The sequence below is a fragment of the Pipra filicauda genome, unplaced genomic scaffold (genome assembly GCF_003945595.2).
Source record: "Pipra filicauda isolate LSUMZ 115617 unplaced genomic scaffold, ASM394559v2 scaffold24_size8852520_pilon, whole genome shotgun sequence".
NCBI lineage: Eukaryota > Metazoa > Chordata > Aves > Passeriformes > Pipridae > Pipra > Pipra filicauda.
In genome coordinates this window covers 5,542,218-5,561,807 of record NW_024104365.1, presented here as the reverse complement: position 1 = coordinate 5,561,807, position 19,590 = coordinate 5,542,218, and the positions used below count along the sequence as shown (strand labels likewise).

Genomic DNA, 19,590 nt, shown 5'->3' with positions numbered 1-19,590 from the left:
GTTTAGGATTGTACGGAGGCAGCGTTGATGGAAGCGTTCTAAGAGACACAGGTGGTGGCGGTAGATGACCCGTGATTCGGAACCATACAGGAGAGTAGACAGCACCATGGCTCTGTAAACACTGATCTTGGTACTTTTCTTCAAATGTTTATTATGCCATACTCTTTTGTGGAGTTTTCCAAAAGCACTGTATGCCTTTGCCGACCTGTTGTCTATCTCTCCGTCAATCTTACCATCCGAGGAGATGAGGCTGCTGAACTTTTATATGACTAATGCTGTCAGTTCAAAGCACTCTACGAAAATTATCCTAATGACCACATTTATTTGTCATCTTTGTCTGTGTCCCAGCACATTCCCTACCTCCTCTCACATTTACCATATCTAGAAAAGTGCAAAGAGGGTCATTATGAAAGTGCTGAACAGAAGGAACTCCACAGCTTCTAATGGAAATTTCTGAAACATCCACATTATCACCAGCTTTTCCTTCAATCTCCTCCAGGTTCTACTTTGGCCCTTTTTTTCAAGCACTGAAGTGTTACTGTGCTTGACACAAAGTATTTTCCTTTTGAAGTGGTGGGAAGTTAGCATACACTAGAAAACAAACACTCAGCAGAAGGTCACTGACTCTTATCTGCCTTTCCTGAGGGCATTCTAGCACTGGGAAAGACTAATGACATGCAGCAGTTATTCTGTGAAGACCCAGCAGTGAAACATCAAGAAACAAGAGAGGAAAAAACTTTTGAAAATAATCACTACTACTTCTTAGCCACCTCAAACTCCAGGTGTGTTGAAATATAGCAAAGTGCTAGTACTATGCTCACAAAACTCTCACAGGTCAAATGCTGATGCAGAAGCTCCACCCAGTAAGCCCATAAGAATACCTTGCCTCTACAAAAGCTACAAGATGTGCAAGTTGCATTTCAATGTAAGAAAATGTAACATTCATTAAGTTACATTCATCAGTTTCACCCCAATCAAATTCATCAATTTTCATCCTATAAAAACAAGTAGGAAATAATGTATTTTCCCTTGGCAGACAGCTGCAGTAAAATAACCCAGAACTGCAAACAATGTTTCTGCTGACTGGAAGGCTCAGACAATCTCCTTTATGCTAAACTGCAGCTGTTCTAAGTATGGAAAGGAGAATGGCACACTCCTACAGAAGAAAGGGATAAGCCCAGATCCAGCCTGGATGTATACAGCAGAATGTGATCTCTGACAGTACAGTGACCAGTATCTATCAACTCTTGTCTAGTCCTTTTGTGCAAGGGGCACACAGCAAGCAATTATGCAGGGTGCCAAGGTTCAAAGGTAGTAGTAGTCCTTACCTCTCGTATGTCAGCATTAGAGGTCAGCTAAGGGTGAGGCAAACCATGTGCACTCCAAGTTCTGGGATATCCTACTGTTTTATATGATTTAGGAACTGATATTGTGCTGGAACATTTAATAGATATGACACAAAGGATGCTCTTAAAGAGCCTCATACACTACTTGGTAACATCTCCCAAAAGCTGCCTTACCTTCCCTTTCTGTGTACAGCACAGGAGCTAAGGAGGGAAGTTCACTCCACCATTTTTTAAAAAAGCATCTAAAATTGAGCAATTGAATTACCTAATTGATTTTCACAGATGGAGTAAAATTTAGATAGTCTCATTGGGAGTTGTTACATATTAGCTCTTTGGAAAAATACATTATTTCTATTCTAGTGCTTAACTACAGTTTGAATAGTGTATTTTAAAGCACTCAAAGGAACATCCAGCGTGTTTTTAACTGTTCATTCTTATCTACAACTAAATTTCAGTAATGCTTCAGCTATTTCACAAATATAAACCAGAACACTTGCATTTTGCAAAAAATAGCATAGAAAAGAAAACTAAATTACATGGATCAAATACGCGAAAAGTTATATGCTGCATAGTTCACCTTTGTTTCTTGCTCATGATTTCCAAAGTTCAGTTAATTGCAAAGGTTTCCCTACCTGCTCTTTTTATCTAAGCTGTATTATTGATGTGACTGTCCTCACTCTCTCCTTTTGCATGTTATTGTAATGAAAAGTTATACTTAAAAAACCTCTCTCTGCTGTAAATTACAGTTTTAGGAAATATGTATACCAGAAAGTAGTCTTTGCTATGAGGCATTCAACCTTGCCTTCTGTAACACTTGGCAAGGTCACATTGTATTAAAGACCTTCAATTTACATGAGTTTTTTCCCTGTTTAACATGAGCAGACGTGCTTTTCCCTGTACTCATGAGCAGACACTCCCCAGTTATAAAATCCATCACTTGCTGGATTGCTACTGTAGCTCACTTGGAGGTCCACAGTGAGGTCTGATGATATCCAGCATCATCCTGAACAGGTCAGCCTGTGACTGGGATGATGAGGGGCCCAGAAGTGCATCGGGCTCCTCTGACCGACTCTGTTGAACCTTGTGCTGTACAGTGGAAATAAAAATCCACTCTGGCACCTGAATGGTTTGTCTGCAAAATAGACTGGCAGTTGCCTTGATACAGTTACAGGGAAGACAGTAAGAGTAAAAAATGCCAGAAAACAGGGATGAAGACACAGAAAACAGGAAACAAGTAAATTACTGTTTTACTTCTGAGCTGTATATCCTAGCTGCAAGAAAAGTTGAAGTTCAACAACTTCAAAGGAAAGTATATGACGGGTTTAACCATCTCCTCTCTTTCACAGCTGTATAGCTTGAAAGAGAAAGTGTTCTGGTCTTCTTTCTTGAGAGATATAACCACTTCTACCCCAGAGGTATGCACTAGTAACTAAAGCAGTGACAATGGAAACACCAATGGTTGTACATATGAAAGTATCTTGTAAATATGACACCGCATGCAGTACAGAGGAACATTTATCACATGCTTGACTTAACAGCCACACGAAACCTTGAAACACCAACAAACCAAGTAACGAAGTATGGAAAATGTTCAGGACACATTACTCTAACAAACATTTAAGGTTTACTTTGAACCTCTTTATACATGAAGTAAAATGTAAGTGCCACAGAAAATATGACACTGAGATTAATCCAGATATCAGTACAAAGTACTCATGCCAATTCTAGCAGTGAACCTTGTACACATACACACACATGCACACGTGCTCTGAGCACATCTTGGGTGGCCGCCACAGATAAAATTTAAAAATATTAGCCATAATTTTTTAGAATACAGGACTTTCATTTCAGACTTAAAAAGTATGCTCCAATCTTCAAGTTGAAAACCATACATATAAATACGAGTATACACACACACTCATATCCTTTTTTAATCAAAAAAAAATATATATACATCCACATGTGCAGCCACATGTGCATGCACACACGAACATACGCAAGGAAAGAGAGAATATGTACCTATATCTGGATATATCCCTGACATTACTATTGATGTCATAAAAGCATGGAATGATTTTAGAGACAAGTTGCAACATAGAGCCATAATGAGTGTCTGAATTGCCAATACTCACACATAACAGAGGGCCTGATCATCAGCAGGTGCTGGAGAAGATCTAGAATGTGAAGCATACGATGCAGCATCTTTTTACAATGGTGTTAACAAATGTTAATGTCTCATGCTGAATGTGAGAGGTATATTTATGTAGTTAAAAGTGTGAGCTGCTTTTTTTTTGTCCTTTTTTTTCCCATTCCACCTCTGCTTCATCCCAGAAAGCATTTGCTCTTTATTATTGTCTATAGCAGTGATTATTAACAGGCATGGAAAATGGAATTGCAGTCTATCTTACTTCTTGATTAGGAATTCATCCCCACACTTCAGTCAGGTGAATTCTAATACACCTCTAGTAATTATCTGACAGATGTTACAAGCAGCTGCTGCTGAGCACAAAACACTGGCTATTATTACAGAAATATAAAAGCTCCTGGCAAGGTAGAGTGAGACACGGAACAGAATGCATTGTGGTAAGGCCATACATCTGGTTTACCACACATGAAGGGGAAAAAAATTAACTACCCAAATCTGAAGCTCAGATTGCTGATTCTTGACCTATTCAAAATCAAATTTCCTTTAATAAAATTTAACAAAGCCATTAAATGGCCAGTAGTAATGGCTTTGTATTTTCTCTGCAAATACTGTTTGCTGCTGAAATACAGCTTTGACAGTAAAGTATTCCTACTTAATCACTTTTTGGGGGCAACCTGCTAGCCAAAAGAAGCTCAGTCTAAAAGTCAAGGTGCCAATATTGCGATAAGGACAGAGAAGAATGATATCTCGATGGTCACATCCAAGTGCTAGTGTACCCTTGCTTCCCAAGGAAGACACTTAAGAGATCCAATTTAAATATTTGAAATGCTGGCCCTTGTATCACAAATGCTGCAAGGTGATGCACCACATTAGCTCTGAATTGACATATACAGATGTGTGTGTGTGTGTCTGTGTGTGTATCCCTCCCAGAAAACATGAATTATCAGGACACTCACTTTAAAACCTTATTATAGTAATAAATTGAAGAACATAAATACAAAAAACCCCCACAAAAATCTTAATTAAAAATATGAATAGCATCTGCCCCTTTTCTGCAAAATCTTTCAGAAAGAGGATGCACTTTTCTCTGGAAAATCTGAATATTCACATCTAAGGCAAGATTTTAGTATTTCCAACGTATCTGCAAAAGACTATAAAACAAAACTGAAGTCAAACAGTGTAGAACGCAGCAGCTATAAAAGAATAAACACAAATAATGAACACATCTGTAATTTGATCATGTAACTACAGCACTAATAAAGGACTCCTCATAGAAAAATGGTGCTGCAGCAGTTGTGTATCTAAGCAGATATATACACACACATGCACATGCACGTACCAACTGATACCAGTCACGACAGTTAGAATTACAGTTTGGAAGCCTACAATAATAACCAAGGACACATTTTATCAACACTGACTCATGTCAGTATATAAATACATGACAACACTGACAATAATGTAATTCATTATATGAGCATACCCCTTTTTTTCAACAACATTACATTAAATCATAATCCTAAAGGCATGACAACTATGGGGCAGACAATTAAACCTACAACCCACAGTGAAGGTACTTTGACCACCTGTTCCCAAAACGCCAGGTCTCTTCGAAGTAGAATACTTCTGCAGAAATATGGAATGCCCAGCTGTCCAATCTGAACTAATAGAAATCACAACTACCCGGAACCACACTGGGATTGGACTGATCTCTTTCAAAGCCACCATCTTAAATAAGCAGAGGCTTTCTATTACCCACAACTCCATTAATCCCATTTGTTTATCTGACCCAATCCATGTTACCACAGGTCTGAGAAAACCAGTCACTAGGTTTTGAAGTTGAAGTTGCAAAGCCAGCATTGGCATGTCTACAGCACCATCCACAGCTTCAGGAACAAGCTCATTTCTAGATGGTGTATGAGGGCAAAGTTAACTCCACAACAAAGACAGCAAGAAAGAAGTGTACTTTGAGGCAGAGTTAAAATTCTGCACATTGTGTGAACTTGAGAAGAAACTTTCTTATCAACTGGGTATCTCAAAACTTGTATTAATTACTACACATTTAAAACAGTACTCCCAAGAGCAGATATTTATGCACAAGAGCAAGAGTTTCTTTCTATGTACTGATAAAAAATTGGAACTGACTTCAGAAAACAGGGTGTTTCTGCTGTTTGTCACAGCTGTACTGATACGTTTTAATCATTATTTTTCTGCATTAACATCATATGTCATACTTTCTGTCTGGCAGTCAAAACCAAAACTCATTGTAGAGATCAAATGAAATCACTTGTGCAATGGCCAGGATAGTCCTCCTTTAAGAACCACAAACATCTTGAGGAAATAATTATTTTCTTTAGAAGAGTAATGAATGCAAAATTCTGACTAACCCCATTCTTTCAGTAAAACCATGCAGAGCAGTAATGATGATGCTTACTCATGACAGTAATTTTCCTAAGAACATCCAAAGTCTCACACAAGTGATTTTATCTTTGAAATTCATGAAAATGTAATCTGAAGGTGAATTATCCAGCTGAAGCTGTAACTTAAAGGTAAATTCATGTGTAAGAACATACAAAATTTTCACTTAAAATACTTGCATAGATAACCAATTTTCAATTATTAGCTTTTTCCTACCACAATTCAACATCTGGCTTTACCTACTTTATATCTGGTCCAATGAGTGAATGCCGTCTCAGCATAGCCCGGGCTTGTGCATTGGTTAAGTTAGTGGTTGACTCTTCATTAATGGACAGGATGCAGTCCCCCACACCAATCCGTCCATCACGACTGATTGAGCCTCCATGGATGACGCTGCGAACTATCATTCCCAAGCCATCTTTATTGGAGCTTACTGTCATCCCTAGAGTGAAAACACATGAACCAATTAATGTCTTTGAGCCTCAGCTCTGGGTGCCAAGACAAGGAAATGAAACCTGGGCCACAGGGGAGGTAAAAGTCAGTCAGCCAACCTGCCAATATAAGCAAACCTATAAATGTTGCTCTTACTCTCCCTTGCATTCCCTTGCTTTCTCCAACAGGAGACAGCAATTACAAATAGCAATCACAGTACCTTTACTTCACCTTGTTGTCATTTCACATACTAGGCTCTACATAAAAAAATTAAGACAGTGGAAAATTTAAGCAAAAAATAAACAAAAAAGGTAATGAAATTGCTTCAAATTCACCTCTTCTGATGGTTCACCGAGTTTATACGTTTCAGTTTAGTTTATGATGATTCTCTTTGGAAAAAGGGTGAAATGATTAAACAGGTAATTAGGAGCACAGGCCCAATACAAACACACACTTATTTTCAACAGAAAGCCTGAATCAGATCTCACTAAGATAGCGACTGCCTTACCACTCTCCTAGGTGGGCCACAGCTTAGGCCAGAAGACTGTCCTGATTTCTGTGAGAGTCTGTGCTTTGCTTGTGGATACAAGCAAAGCACTATTTGAGTTACACCATGGTCCCACCTGTGGCACAGCAGGACTCCAGTTCTCTATATTTACAAATACCCTTTAAAGCCACTTTCTTCTCACTAATGGGAAATGAGACAGATATTCTCTCACCACTCCTTCCCCAGGGGGAGCCCACAGGGACTTACTTGTGCTGGGCTTCACACGTCTGTGACTGCTCTTACATGCATGAGTTGTCACGGTTATTTGCAGGGCACTTGGTGCTCATGAAACAAACCCTGATAACAGTTTCAGGAAAAACTGTTCTTCACTAAAGCAGTGGAAAGGCAGCTGTAGGTTCAGGACCCTTAAATCTACCCAGAGGACTTCCACTATCTTACTACTGCCAAACATGGTACTTTTCTTTGTGCACTAACATAAAAGTTTTCATTTGCTAACAAGGTAAAGCCCCTGAAATAAGAGCATCTTATAGACGAATATGTATTGGAGAAGGAGGCAGTGACTACCCCACTGGGTTCTCCTGGTTTCCAATGTAAAACATCAGGCCAGCAAGCACTGGGAGTGCAGCTGTATGTCTGCAAGTGCTTACCTTACTGTCCAGACTGTGAGTGGACAGAAGATGATAGCTACCAGAGAAAAACCTCCAAGAATACTAGCTAAATAAATTCCAACAATTTATATACAAATATGGCTACAGAAGACACAGTCTGAACTCTTTATTTTGTGAACTTAGACTTGGGAAACAGACTGGTTGAACACAGTTTATAAGGCAGCTGTTAATTCCAGGCTACCCAGGCTCAGCCAACCATACAAACATCTGACTATATATTTGTCTCAGAAAAAAAAAAAAAAAATCCTGTAAACATTTAAAGAATAACCATAATTCAGATATTCATTTGTGGGTTTTAGGGCTCTTTTCAGAAAATAAGAATCTTTTAATAGTGCTAGTTCCTCACATCCCCTTGCAGTTGAGATCAACATAGTTGTCTAAAGCATGAGAAGGTAGCCCTGACTAGTAAACTGCTCAATAATGTTCTTAGACATAGGAATACATGTACTTCACTACTTGGGTATGTGGAAGTCAAGGTCTAACTTTGGAAAAACTGCAAAACCCATCTTCATGATGACCCTTTATATTAAACTGCTGAAAGGACATGGTGTTACTACTGACTGGAGATTTGTATGTATTATTTACCAGTTAATAATGTAGGTGTGGACAGGTGTAATTTAGAGATGAGTGTATCAGATTTGTAATACAGACACAAATGCCACTGATTTATTCCTTGCTACTAGAAAAAGCAGAGGCAAACTGTATATCATCTACTCCTCAGGTCAGTAACATTACAATACTAAGCACATCACAGGTGCCATCCCAGGGTGAGTGCCCCATTTTTTACATTCACATGTTCCTTCCAAGAACCATCTCTTGACAGAGCTGCTCATATACATTTTATTCAGTCAGATCTGAATTCAAACGTAACTGCAATAAGGTGATCTCCACCAGAATACAAGCAGTGTGCACAGAAAACTGCTAAGGAAAGAGGTAAAATGAGGTTTGAAATTCTGAACCTAACTTAGCTGTCTGGTTAAGACAGTAACAAACATGCATAACTGAGGGTAGTGTAATAGCACTTCAAAAAAAAATCACATGGACCCGTACAAACCCCTCCCCTGTTTCTATGCTGACATCATCATTACAAATCTGTAAGGCTGATGTCACACTTGGGACAGCTACAATCTCAGGTTAAAAATGCAAATACCACTGGTAAGTTGCCAAATGATTTATACAGGACAATGGCATTTCAGCTCTTTTTCTGCATTTGGGTGGTGTCTTCTTAAAAAATCACAGTCAAAATGTTAGCGTTCCAGCTGTGGCCGGATTTGAAGAGCTGCTGCAAACTGTAGGTGTCAGAGACTGAAACAGTTAATGATTTACACATTCCAAGATCACTAAAACACTTTTGCAAACTGAAAAGAAGCAGCTGCTCACCCAGCAAAGCCCAGCCCCCCCAGTACTGCTAAAGGATCAGATAAGTTCGTGCCATTGTCCAGCTATCCTGGGTGCAGATGCCTGCCTGAGGAAGGGAAGAGGCTAAGAGGCAAGTCCTGCAAGGTGGAAAATCCCTTTTATCATGCCAGTGTAATGCCTTTACATGAACTCTGCACATCTAGCCTGGGCTATACATCTCAAATGTTAGACCCTGATGGACCATGATTGATGCTGGTACAACAAGCAGCTGCAACAGTCTTTGGAGATGCTGGAGGCTCATGGCATGGCCCATGACACCATCCATTGTAAAACTCCCCACCCTGGGGAGCTACAAGGTGTTCCCACCTGAGAAGAAAGTGCATAATAACTCATAACTTCTTTGAGTTTTGAGCCCCAACGGATCAAGATCACCACTTCAACTAACACACAGACGCTGCAACTGCCAAGTTTCGTTGCTGGATCCAACAGGTGGTGACTATATAGATCTTTCCACCTTTATCCTTTCTTTCCCTCTCTCTCCCTTATGCATTTCCTTAAGTGCTATCTTTATGCTCTAATGATTGCTATATTACTATAGATGATATTGCTGTAGATGCCATAATACTGCTATGCTTTAATAATAGGGCTATACTGCTATGCTTTAATATTGCTAAGCTTTAATAGTCATATCGCTATGCTCTAATGTTGCTTTATTGCTATAGATGCTTTAATATTGCCATATTGCTACAGAATAACACCCAAAACAGCAACATATCTGTTTACCTTTTGAAACAAAATTGTTCCAAAATAAACCTACATATATATGTATTCAAACACCGATTATTCAGTGTCATTTCACTCTGGTCTACCCCAAAGGATTTATTAATAAGAACCAGGGTTATCCTCCCCTTTCTGGGGCAGGTAGCAACAATGGTGACACCGTTAAAAAGGAAAAAAGAAGTGCCAGTTCTCAGCTGAAGTAATTGATGCAGCTGCAGCTTTCAACATCATTCTCAGCTCTTGATTTATCTCCTTTGCAAAAATGAAAGTTAAGAGCAGTGCAGTCATGTGTGTAAATTGGTCACTGTGCCCAGGCTGCTTCCCAGGCCAGACCATACTTAGCCTGGAAGAAAAAGACTGGTCCAAAGCCAGGAGAAAGCGATATTCACATTCATATTTTGTATATATGAATAGAGACCAGTATTACTTTCATGCATATAATGTCTGCCAATGTGGACCGTCTTCCAAATTTGTATTTTCATGCTTGACATCAAATTTGCTTTGTATGTTCACTGTACTTAAAACACTCAAACAAAAAAATGAAAACCTGCTTTATTGAATTAACAGTTTTTTGCAAGGAAAACTTTTTTTACAAAATCCAGATGCTTGGAAATGCACTGTGACCTGCACTTTATACAGCCTGGCAGTGAGAACAGTAAAGGTAGTAGCTAGCCAAGCACGTCATACCAGTGAAAGGTAAACCTTAGACTTTTTCCACAGTTTTATATTTTGGAGACTTTGATTTTAAACCCGATCAGTTCCCAATCCAGTTTGAAGGATGGCTGTATCATGAAGGTGACAGGTGGCAGACTGAGCATCCAGTCATCAGTTTATTCCAGGTGAAAGAGTCCACTCAAATACAGCATCACAGCTGTAAAAAAACCCAACACCCACCTCTGCACAGCAGAGGAATCCTAAGTGGGAACTGTTTATAAACATCTGGTTCTGTGGACAGCCCATTTTAAAGCATTTGTGGAGTTTTTGCAAACAGCCAGCACCCACACAAAGTAGTGCCCTACCAACTCCAGAGAGTCTTCAAGGATGTGCAGCTGGCTGGAAGAAGCAGCATTAGAAACCAAACCAAACGAACATAGCAGCCACAAATGGGAAGGACGCACCACTGCCTCTCAACAAAAAGCCTTTCCCGCACTGGCTCTGAGAAGGTTCTGTTCCTGTTCTCCCCTTGGCACTGCCAAGGGCCACACCAGAGACTAGGACAGGACAACAACAAACATTACCATCTGTCGTGCCTGTTTGCTCCAAAATGTGTCTCTAGTCAGTATGCTCAGGAAGCTGCAGATTGCAGATATTTAAAAACTCTGAACTTCATTACAAAATGATAATATTGAGCCAAAAATACTACCTATTAAATTAATCAATTACATGATTTTTCAGAAATATTGCAGCACTTCAGATACAAGTACAAACTTGTAGCAAGGAAGTGAACAGCTTGTTTAGACCCTTCTGACCATCCTCAGGAAGCAAGATCATTTTGTGCTTGCAAACATTTGAAATTCTAGTCTGAAGTTCTTTGGCCAAAGTGTTCTTCTATGGCACTCCTTGGCTACTATCTTGTTTTTCCACTATATTAGTACAGACATAAAAAACCAGTGCATTAAAATTGTTCTGTTAATAGTTTGAAAGACTAACCTTCTTTATGGGAAAACAAATTCTCAGTGAGACTGGACACTTCACTTTTGTGTCCACAGTGACAGCACATGGATTCAGTGCCATGACAGTCAAAAAGGGCAAAAGCAGCAAAGAACGAATATCCTATCCCCACCAAATGGAAAATATTTAGTCTTTACTACTAAAACATACAAGGAAAATGGAAAGCCATATTCCCTACAACATTACAGAAAATGTTAGCTAACTTACCTAGACTCGAATTGCCTTTTGCAATTGTGATAGTCTTCTCATACATGTTTTTGACTGAATTTGGGATTGTGAAACTTCCCTCCAAAGATACTGGGCATCTCTTCTCCATTAAAAGCAATTGATCCTAACACAAGGGAAAATAACATTAGTTCAGAATACTGACATAAAAACAAAAATATAATTGGTCATACTGATCTCAACTCACTTTACCTTACACAAAAGCTATGTGCATAATTAAGACAGATTCCTTACACTGACATAGAAAAAGTCAATCCATCAAAGATCAAACCAACATACCTGAGATTTGTGTTTTCATTCAGGTAATATACCAAATCTGTCACAAAGTATACTTTTAATTTAGAAACATTAGTTACACTCTTAAAATTGGTAGGATGAATTCAAGGGCTTCAGACTTGTTCACCACAGATGTCTGACAATCTGCCAGTACTAAAGTAACGAATATTGTAAGAAATTGCAGCTCTTTCAAGCATTTCTTAATAAATCACTGAATGGAATAAATAAGAAATACGTCACAGTGACTATCATATAAAGATTATGCAGCATCACAGGTCAGTTTGTGAGTTGACCTGCATAGGCTTGCATGAACACCATGATGCAAGACATTCATACCACTCCCCCTCGGCTTCCTAGGCCTGTTTCCAGCTGGGCACCTCCTTCTTGCACTCATGTCCCTGGGAAGGTTAATAGGGGATAAGAAAATCCCCCTGTCCTGCCCAGTGGGTACACTGTGGCCCTGCAGTATCTAACAATGTGAGGTCTGAGCAGACTTTTATACACCATTGTATTGCCAGCCTCTCAGAAACTATCTTGATGCCATAAATTATGTCCTGTTTTGGAAAGGTCTAAATTCTGCAGTTTTGATGTGAGATAACACATCTGATGAACATTAATAATCAAAGAACTATGCACAGCTGCTGGCAGTCACAATTTCTGTAGGATATGTTACAGTCTAATAGAGCCTTTCTGTAGGTTTTTTTAAATTATTACTTAAAAAAAATAAATAGCTTTACTTTTCCTTGGGGATCAAGCTGCATGGTAGTAGCAAGGCTTGTATTTAGTGCAACTTCTGATGCTGTCTGAGATTCAGTCCATGTTGCTGTGTTTTCACTTTCATTTTGGTTGATATTCGAAACATCCGGAGGCAGTAGATCCGTTTTAGTAAAACCAGTTGCAGTTTCCAGGCTACTGCCCACTACACACTTTTGCTCTCTCATTCTCTGATTCAGATCCATGTTGTACAGATTCTTGTCAGATACATGGAAATCAGCTGCAGTATTTTCACATTCCTCTCCAATAGCCTGTTTAACACAGGAGACAATGAACAATCACCATTCATTCGTAGTATAATTCAAAAACATATTTCATGCTAAAACCTTAAACAAAAAATAATCTCACAGAATGTAAACATCTCTGTTGTACAATCAGTAACAATCAACCTCGCCTTTAGTTCCCTATAGGCATTCATTCTTCTATAAGGTGAACTTGATTTCTTAGACGACTTCTTTTGTTTTAAAATACCAGAAATCACTGAAAATAAGTTACTGCTGAAGGCCAAATTCTAACTTAGTACTCTGCAGTAACTCTCTACTAACTTTAGAAAAGTAACATCCACTCACACATTCTTAAAATAGACATAAGCCCATTAAGTTTTTAAAATTAAAGTATCCAATTGTTTTTCTCGAAAAAACTTTGCAAGACCAAGGTCTTTACTTTCAACACACTTAGCAAGTAAGAAAGAATTTCAAGCAGCTCAGACCATAAAAATGCAATATAATCATTCATTTAACTGAGCAGAAACATATTTAGATATCCCTTTCATGTGAAAGCAAAACTAGGTCAAACCTCAGTAAAAAATGAACATGAAGGATTTGAAGTAGGACAACAACAACAACACAGAATGATGAAGTTACAGCATCTTAGCAGTTAGTACTTATTACAAGTCTACCTTTTATGGCTGCAGCACTATGATTAAGCTCTCTGCACATTTGTTTAGACTTCCAAGATTCTAAGGCCCTGCCTTTAAAATGTTTCAAGGGATTTCAATAATCACAACACTCTGACAAATCTTCAAATATTCTCTAGCTGAGCTTTCAAAGTAAGTTATTTTAAAAATATGTAGGCCATTAGATATTACAAAGATGCATCAAGGACTTGGAAGTTGGATTTAGAGGCTCTGTATCAATACTAGGGATTTTTCTCAGAAATTTAATACAAGTGCTACCTAGGTAGCCTCATCTCCTCGGATGGTAAGATTGATGGGGAGATAGACAACAGGTTAGCAAAGGCATACAGTGTTTTCAGAAAGCTTCATAAAAGAGTTTGGCAAAACAAACACCTGAAGAAAAGTACAAAGATCAGTGTTTACAGAGCCATAGTGCTGTCTACTCTCTTATACGGATCTGAATCATGGGTCATCTACCGCCACCACCTGCGTCTCCTACAATGCTTCCATCAACGCTGTCTCCGTACAATCCTAAACATCCACTGGTCAGATTATGTGACTAATATGTCTGTTCTTGAACAAGCAGCAGTCACAAGCATTGAGGCCATGTTGATGAGAACACAGCTGCGATGGGCAGGTCACGTCTCCAGGATGAAGGACCACCGCCTCCCTAAGATCTTGCTTTACGGTGAACTTGCCACTGGCTGCTGCAAGAGAGGAGCCCCGAAGAAAAGATACAAGGGCTCCCTGAAACAACATCTCAGCCTTGGCCGTATTGATCATCATAACTGGTCTACTCTGGCCTCCAGTCGGGAGACCTGAAGACACACCATCTATAACGCTGCTGATGCTTTTGTGAAAGCACACAGGACGACCCTTGAGGAAAAAGGCAACACAGAAAGAATCATGCCTTGCAGAATATACCATCTAAGGAGTCTTTCTGCTGTGCCTTTTGCAACCAGACGTGCCTGTCTCGTATTGGACTTTTTAGCCACCAACGCGCTTGCAACAAACGTGGGTAGAGCCCTTCCCAAATCTTCGTTCGCGAAGCCTAGCCATGATAATACAAGTGTCAAAACCAACTGCCTTCATCTGTCTTTCCACTGGTCCTATTAATTGTTCTATTACTTTTCCAAAAAGTTGGGAAACATGTTTCCCAGAATCTGGGGATATTTTGCAGTGTTTAGTCTCAAGGGTCTTAGAATTAGTTTTTGTCAGCTTTTATTAAGTGCATACATGTATGCTCTGTCACTAGCCAAGAATCAAAAAAGGTTTACCTGTAAATAAATGGTTTAAGTAACAGCTGAGAAGATAATTGAGCAAAGCCTAAATACCACTAATCTGCATGATATAATCAGTGACATAATTTCCTACCTTTCTGAGAACAGAACACCAGTACGATAATCTATTTAAATTATTTCACGTTTCCAATACAATTGGGACATATACTTTTAAGTCTGCTTTTTATCCATTTCCAGATCAGTGAAAACAAGCCTCAGATCATACTCAACATTTATTTCACATGCCATATGTACATATAAGAGTCACAGTATATGCCCATTTTTATTTCTGTTTCACTTAAAGAAAAGCCAATGCTGTAATTTTTGAAGAAAAACACGATTTCAGGAATTTGTAACTACAGCAATATGTGGCCTGAGCATTTGCATTACTTTAAGTATGCTTTTCATCATTATTTTAAACATGACACCAAAGTGACATTCAGAACATGTCAAGTGCCCTGCAGCCAGAAATAGTTGAAATACATCTGCATTCCTCACAACATCAAATAGCACTGTTTCAATTTTTACTGCATTTCACTTGATTCAGAAGTCTTCTTTTATGACCAGATTTTCTCCCTGTGTTTGTTTTGTGAAGTCACTCTTAACCACAGAGTATGTTACTTGATGAGAACTTAATATTCACTTCATACTGGTGCACAGAGATGAATACTAAAAAGTCAGGACCATAGTATTTTATAAAAAACATATAAACCAAAGCCATCTTTAAGTCAATGCTGAAAATAGCTTAAGACTTTCTAGAGCCTCTCAATGCGATATATAATGTAAATCCAGTCTCTATCTCATAAAATGCTCCTAAGCATGCAAAACGCATAATCCATTTAAGTAACAATTACAGAGTTAAACAATGCAATCTGTCCCACTGGCACTGCAGAGATGTGTTCTTCTGTGGATTAGGAGTAACCATTAGAAGATGAATCTAGTTTTCTAACAAGTGCCTGATAAAGGCTGAATATACTCCAGAAGGCGTAAAGGGAGTTTACTGAAGCTCAGGTGTGCAGGAAAAAGCAGCAGCTACTCTATTCTAAAGTCCAAAGACTGCAAACCCAGGAAGAAATTTCTACAATGTGGCTTTCAAAGATGACTGCTGGGAGAATGGAACTGGAAGGCTCTGGGTTAGCAAAATAAATGTACAGATTCTCAAGAAAAAAGAACACAAAAAACCATGGAGAGAAACAAAACACATCTCTGATACTAACAATCAAGTCATTATGGGTATGTGACCAGCAACAAATAGCTACTGATTTTTGTAATACTCTTAAATAAATCTTCATTTATTGACTTTAAATACGATTAGAAGCAGAGTTTTGATATATACTTATTTATTTTTAATTTCATTCAAAACATACTAACATACTAACTATGGAGCATAAAAGCACAACTTAAGATGAAAACTTACACTTGTTTTCATAGTAAAATACCGTAGAACAACACAGTCATTTTGTGTTACCACTCCTTACTATGCCTTAAATAACAATTAAGTTTTTCTACCAACTGCTCACCATAGCTTTAATACTGCAAACATCTCACCACACTTTATATGGCTAAATCATGCTTTATCTAAGAAAAATCCAAGCTTTCAGCCTTCTATCTGCCTCTCTCTTCATCAGAGATCTGTAAGACATCAGCAATACTCCAAACAAAACTTTAACCTGGTAACAAATAGCGCATTTTGAACCAAGATGACATGAAACATTTCTATCTAACAATATAGCCTGTTCACACTTATAATCAAAGTTTGTCTTCGATAAAACCATCCTCCTTTTTACCTTGGAAGTCGATAATGCAAGAGAGAAGCTGTCGTTCACCTCACCGCTACAGGCGCTGTGATGCAAAGCTGCCACTGAATCCTGGAAGACGTCTCTCTCTAGAGAATACTGTGATTCAAAGGTGGACTCATCTGCTAGATCTGCCTCTCCGGAGTCCACCTAACAACAAAAGCAATTCAATCAGCCAGGCTGTTACCATCACACCACATAAGCCCCAAACACATGCACATCAGCCACTCCATACTGACTGACACTTTTCTTGTTTTTTTTTCTTTTTTTCACTCCATGTTTTACACTGAGGTTACATTTGCACAGCACAGTAGGAAAATTTTCTGCTTCAGTAACAATCTGTGTTACCACATCTTTAAATGCTGCAAAGAATATCTGAAGTAAAGCAAGAGTCTCAACCAGAATAAGTTGCGGGGCTAAGGCAGGGTCATGCCTGTTAATAGAAGTACAAGGTGTTGGGAGAATTCTGGTGTATTTCCTGATGTGAATATTTGGATTTCTTTAGGGCTTCTTTTTATTTTTCTTTTGAATTTTCTGTTACAAAAATTAACATGGAAAAAATAATGAGCTTCATTTGGTACCACCTGTCAGGAATGTTCTCTCGACTCAACTTCTTAGGCTCAGTTATTTTTTATACTCTTTTAAAAACAATCATTTGGAAATTATAATGCTTTACAGTACATTTATAAGAAAAATTTATTACATGATTTTTTTATGATTTTTACATTTGACGACAAGATTATTATGGACATTTCTATATTTCTTCTATTCCTCTTATATGAGAAATAAAGTTTTTAAAAGAGTTTCAGACATGGACATGGGTAGTATCTTTTGCCCCTTTTTTAAATGAAACATGATTTTTTTTCAAGACTCACATACTTTCAAATACTAGAATAAAATTAAGTCATAAAAGACCTAATTTATGGTGTTTTTAACTACACTTTGATTATAATTTCATCTCCCCTGGTAGACCTCCAGAAAGTAGCGTATGCTAACAAAATGATCAGAGAATTTAGAGCCATGACATACCATAAACTTGTATATAAGCACTCATCTGTAGAGATGGGATCTAACTTGTTTTCCAGCCCCTCTAGTTAATCACATTGTGAATTCATTATAGTAAATGCACAACAGCAATAGCAACAATCTGCAGAGATCCGACACACTGATTCCTTTTTGTGGTAAAAACGATCAATTTTTTTATTATTTCGAGCCTAAAGACTTAATAGCTAATTCAAATTGCTCCTTCGCTGTAACTTACTCTCAGCTTATTGTCTGGAAAATGCACACTAACGTTACCAAAGCTACGCCCTAAAAGGTATTGTGAAAATTCAGATCTGTAGAATCTCAGTGCAGATCTATCTATGAAAACCAGGATCTCATAAGTGCACTCTGTAACCACATCAACTGGGTGACTGCATATTTAGTTTCATATTTTGCATATTTAATTAGACAGCTGACAACTCTATTAATGTCATATATTTTCACTGCTTTTTTCACAAGTTTAATTTTTTTAAATATGAATCAGATGAAAGTCGAGTTTTTTAAATACTTTAGTTTTAATCTGATCTTTTCAACACATCTTTAATTACGGGTTATTTATAATATACAGTGTGTCTTCTTCATGCTTCTTAATGAACGGAATAAGACAAATACTATTATCTAACTACTATACAAAGATAAAAAACTGCAGAATTAAAACCAGGCAGTCTTGTTTAAAGGCAAGTTATTAAACCAGCTTGACATTTGCAAGAGTGAAAAAACAACAAATCTACTGGAAGTAGCAATGCAGATATTTTCATCCTGGAAGAATCCATTTCAGGTTTTTTTTTTTGGTTTTGTGTTTTTTTCCTAACGAACTGAGTCCTGGTGTTTAGTAGAAACTGCTTCTCTGCTAAAGTCCTCAAAAAGACAGTATAATGACTTCAAAAGGGGTTGGAAGGGGTTTTTTTTGCTTTTTTGTAGAGTCCTATTTCCTGTGCCTTTTTAATCTGAGTTCTTATTGGTAACTTCTAGGCTATGTAAGGCACTGAATGCTCAGGTAAGCCGCATTGTTTATACAAGTGAACAACTTTTGACCTTGCAAATCTCATAATCACTGATTGATGTTGAAGGCTGAAGAATATTATTAGAAGGAAGCGTTTGCAGCTTTTGAAGATAGACAGCATTCCTTGTAAGGCTGGATTACATGCAAAAAGGGAGTACCAAAAAGTTTTCAAGGTAGAGAAATGATACATAGGGAAATAAGCACATGAACATTTCTCTACACAAGGTGAGATTTCCAAAGGGACGCTCAGTGCATGCAAGGAGATGTGGATAGCCATGCACTTTTGAAAACATCAGCAAAATACTTTTTTTCCCCAGCAATTAATGTCTCACAGATTCACAGCTCATGCAAACATCTCTAGATACCAGTTTCTACCATGTCAGGATCCATCCCACCTATGGTAGATGAGTAATGTGGTGAGAGTAAACACTAAAAAAAAAGCATGAATAGTGAAAAAGCAACTCCTTTCATTATAAAACGCAAAGACTGAAGAAATCTTTGGTAAGTTGGGCCACTAACCAGAGCCAGCTCAGCATGGAAGAGGGCTGCATCAGCTGGCCCCTCCTCCTCAAGTGACTGGGCAGTGTAGAAAAAACAATCTTCCTTAGCAGAGACATAGCCCTCCTCAGGTGAAAGCTGCAGAAAGAACGAAGCTCTGAGTCGGATGAGTGGCCTGGACACAGGAGGTGCAGACTGCATTCTGGAGGGAGGGGTCAGGGGGTGTTTAGAAAAGCAAATGGATTCCAAATGCAGCAGAGTTCATTTCAATCACAGTCACAGTACGGGGCAGTTAAAGAGACAATTTTTTTTTTCAGATTTACTGAATTGATTCAGCTTCACACCTTGTTTTACAACCCCAAGTAATGAAAAAGGCCTATCCAGGTATATCACAGAGCCCACAACTTAGTCTAAACTCATTTTCAATTTCTGTTCTTAATAAAAACATTCTAAAACTGCCACCACAGCTGC

General features: G+C 38.3%; 1 protein-coding gene across 1 annotated transcript in view; it reads right to left on the bottom strand.

Moving 5' to 3' along the window:
- MPDZ (multiple PDZ domain crumbs cell polarity complex component) overlaps window positions 1–19,590 on the bottom strand; it is a 97,383-nt gene that overhangs the window by 57,266 nt on the left and 20,527 nt on the right. The window contains exons 15-20 of the mRNA XM_039381950.1: window positions 19,141–19,257; window positions 16,566–16,724; window positions 12,567–12,854; window positions 11,536–11,659; window positions 6,154–6,352; window positions 3,479–3,520 (exon numbers count right to left, since the gene is read on the bottom strand). Of these exons, the coding sequence (XP_039237884.1) occupies window positions 3,479–3,520; window positions 6,154–6,352; window positions 11,536–11,659; window positions 12,567–12,854; window positions 16,566–16,724; window positions 19,141–19,257 (929 nt within the window). The remainder of the gene's footprint in view (window positions 1–3,478; window positions 3,521–6,153; window positions 6,353–11,535; window positions 11,660–12,566; window positions 12,855–16,565; window positions 16,725–19,140; window positions 19,258–19,590) is intronic.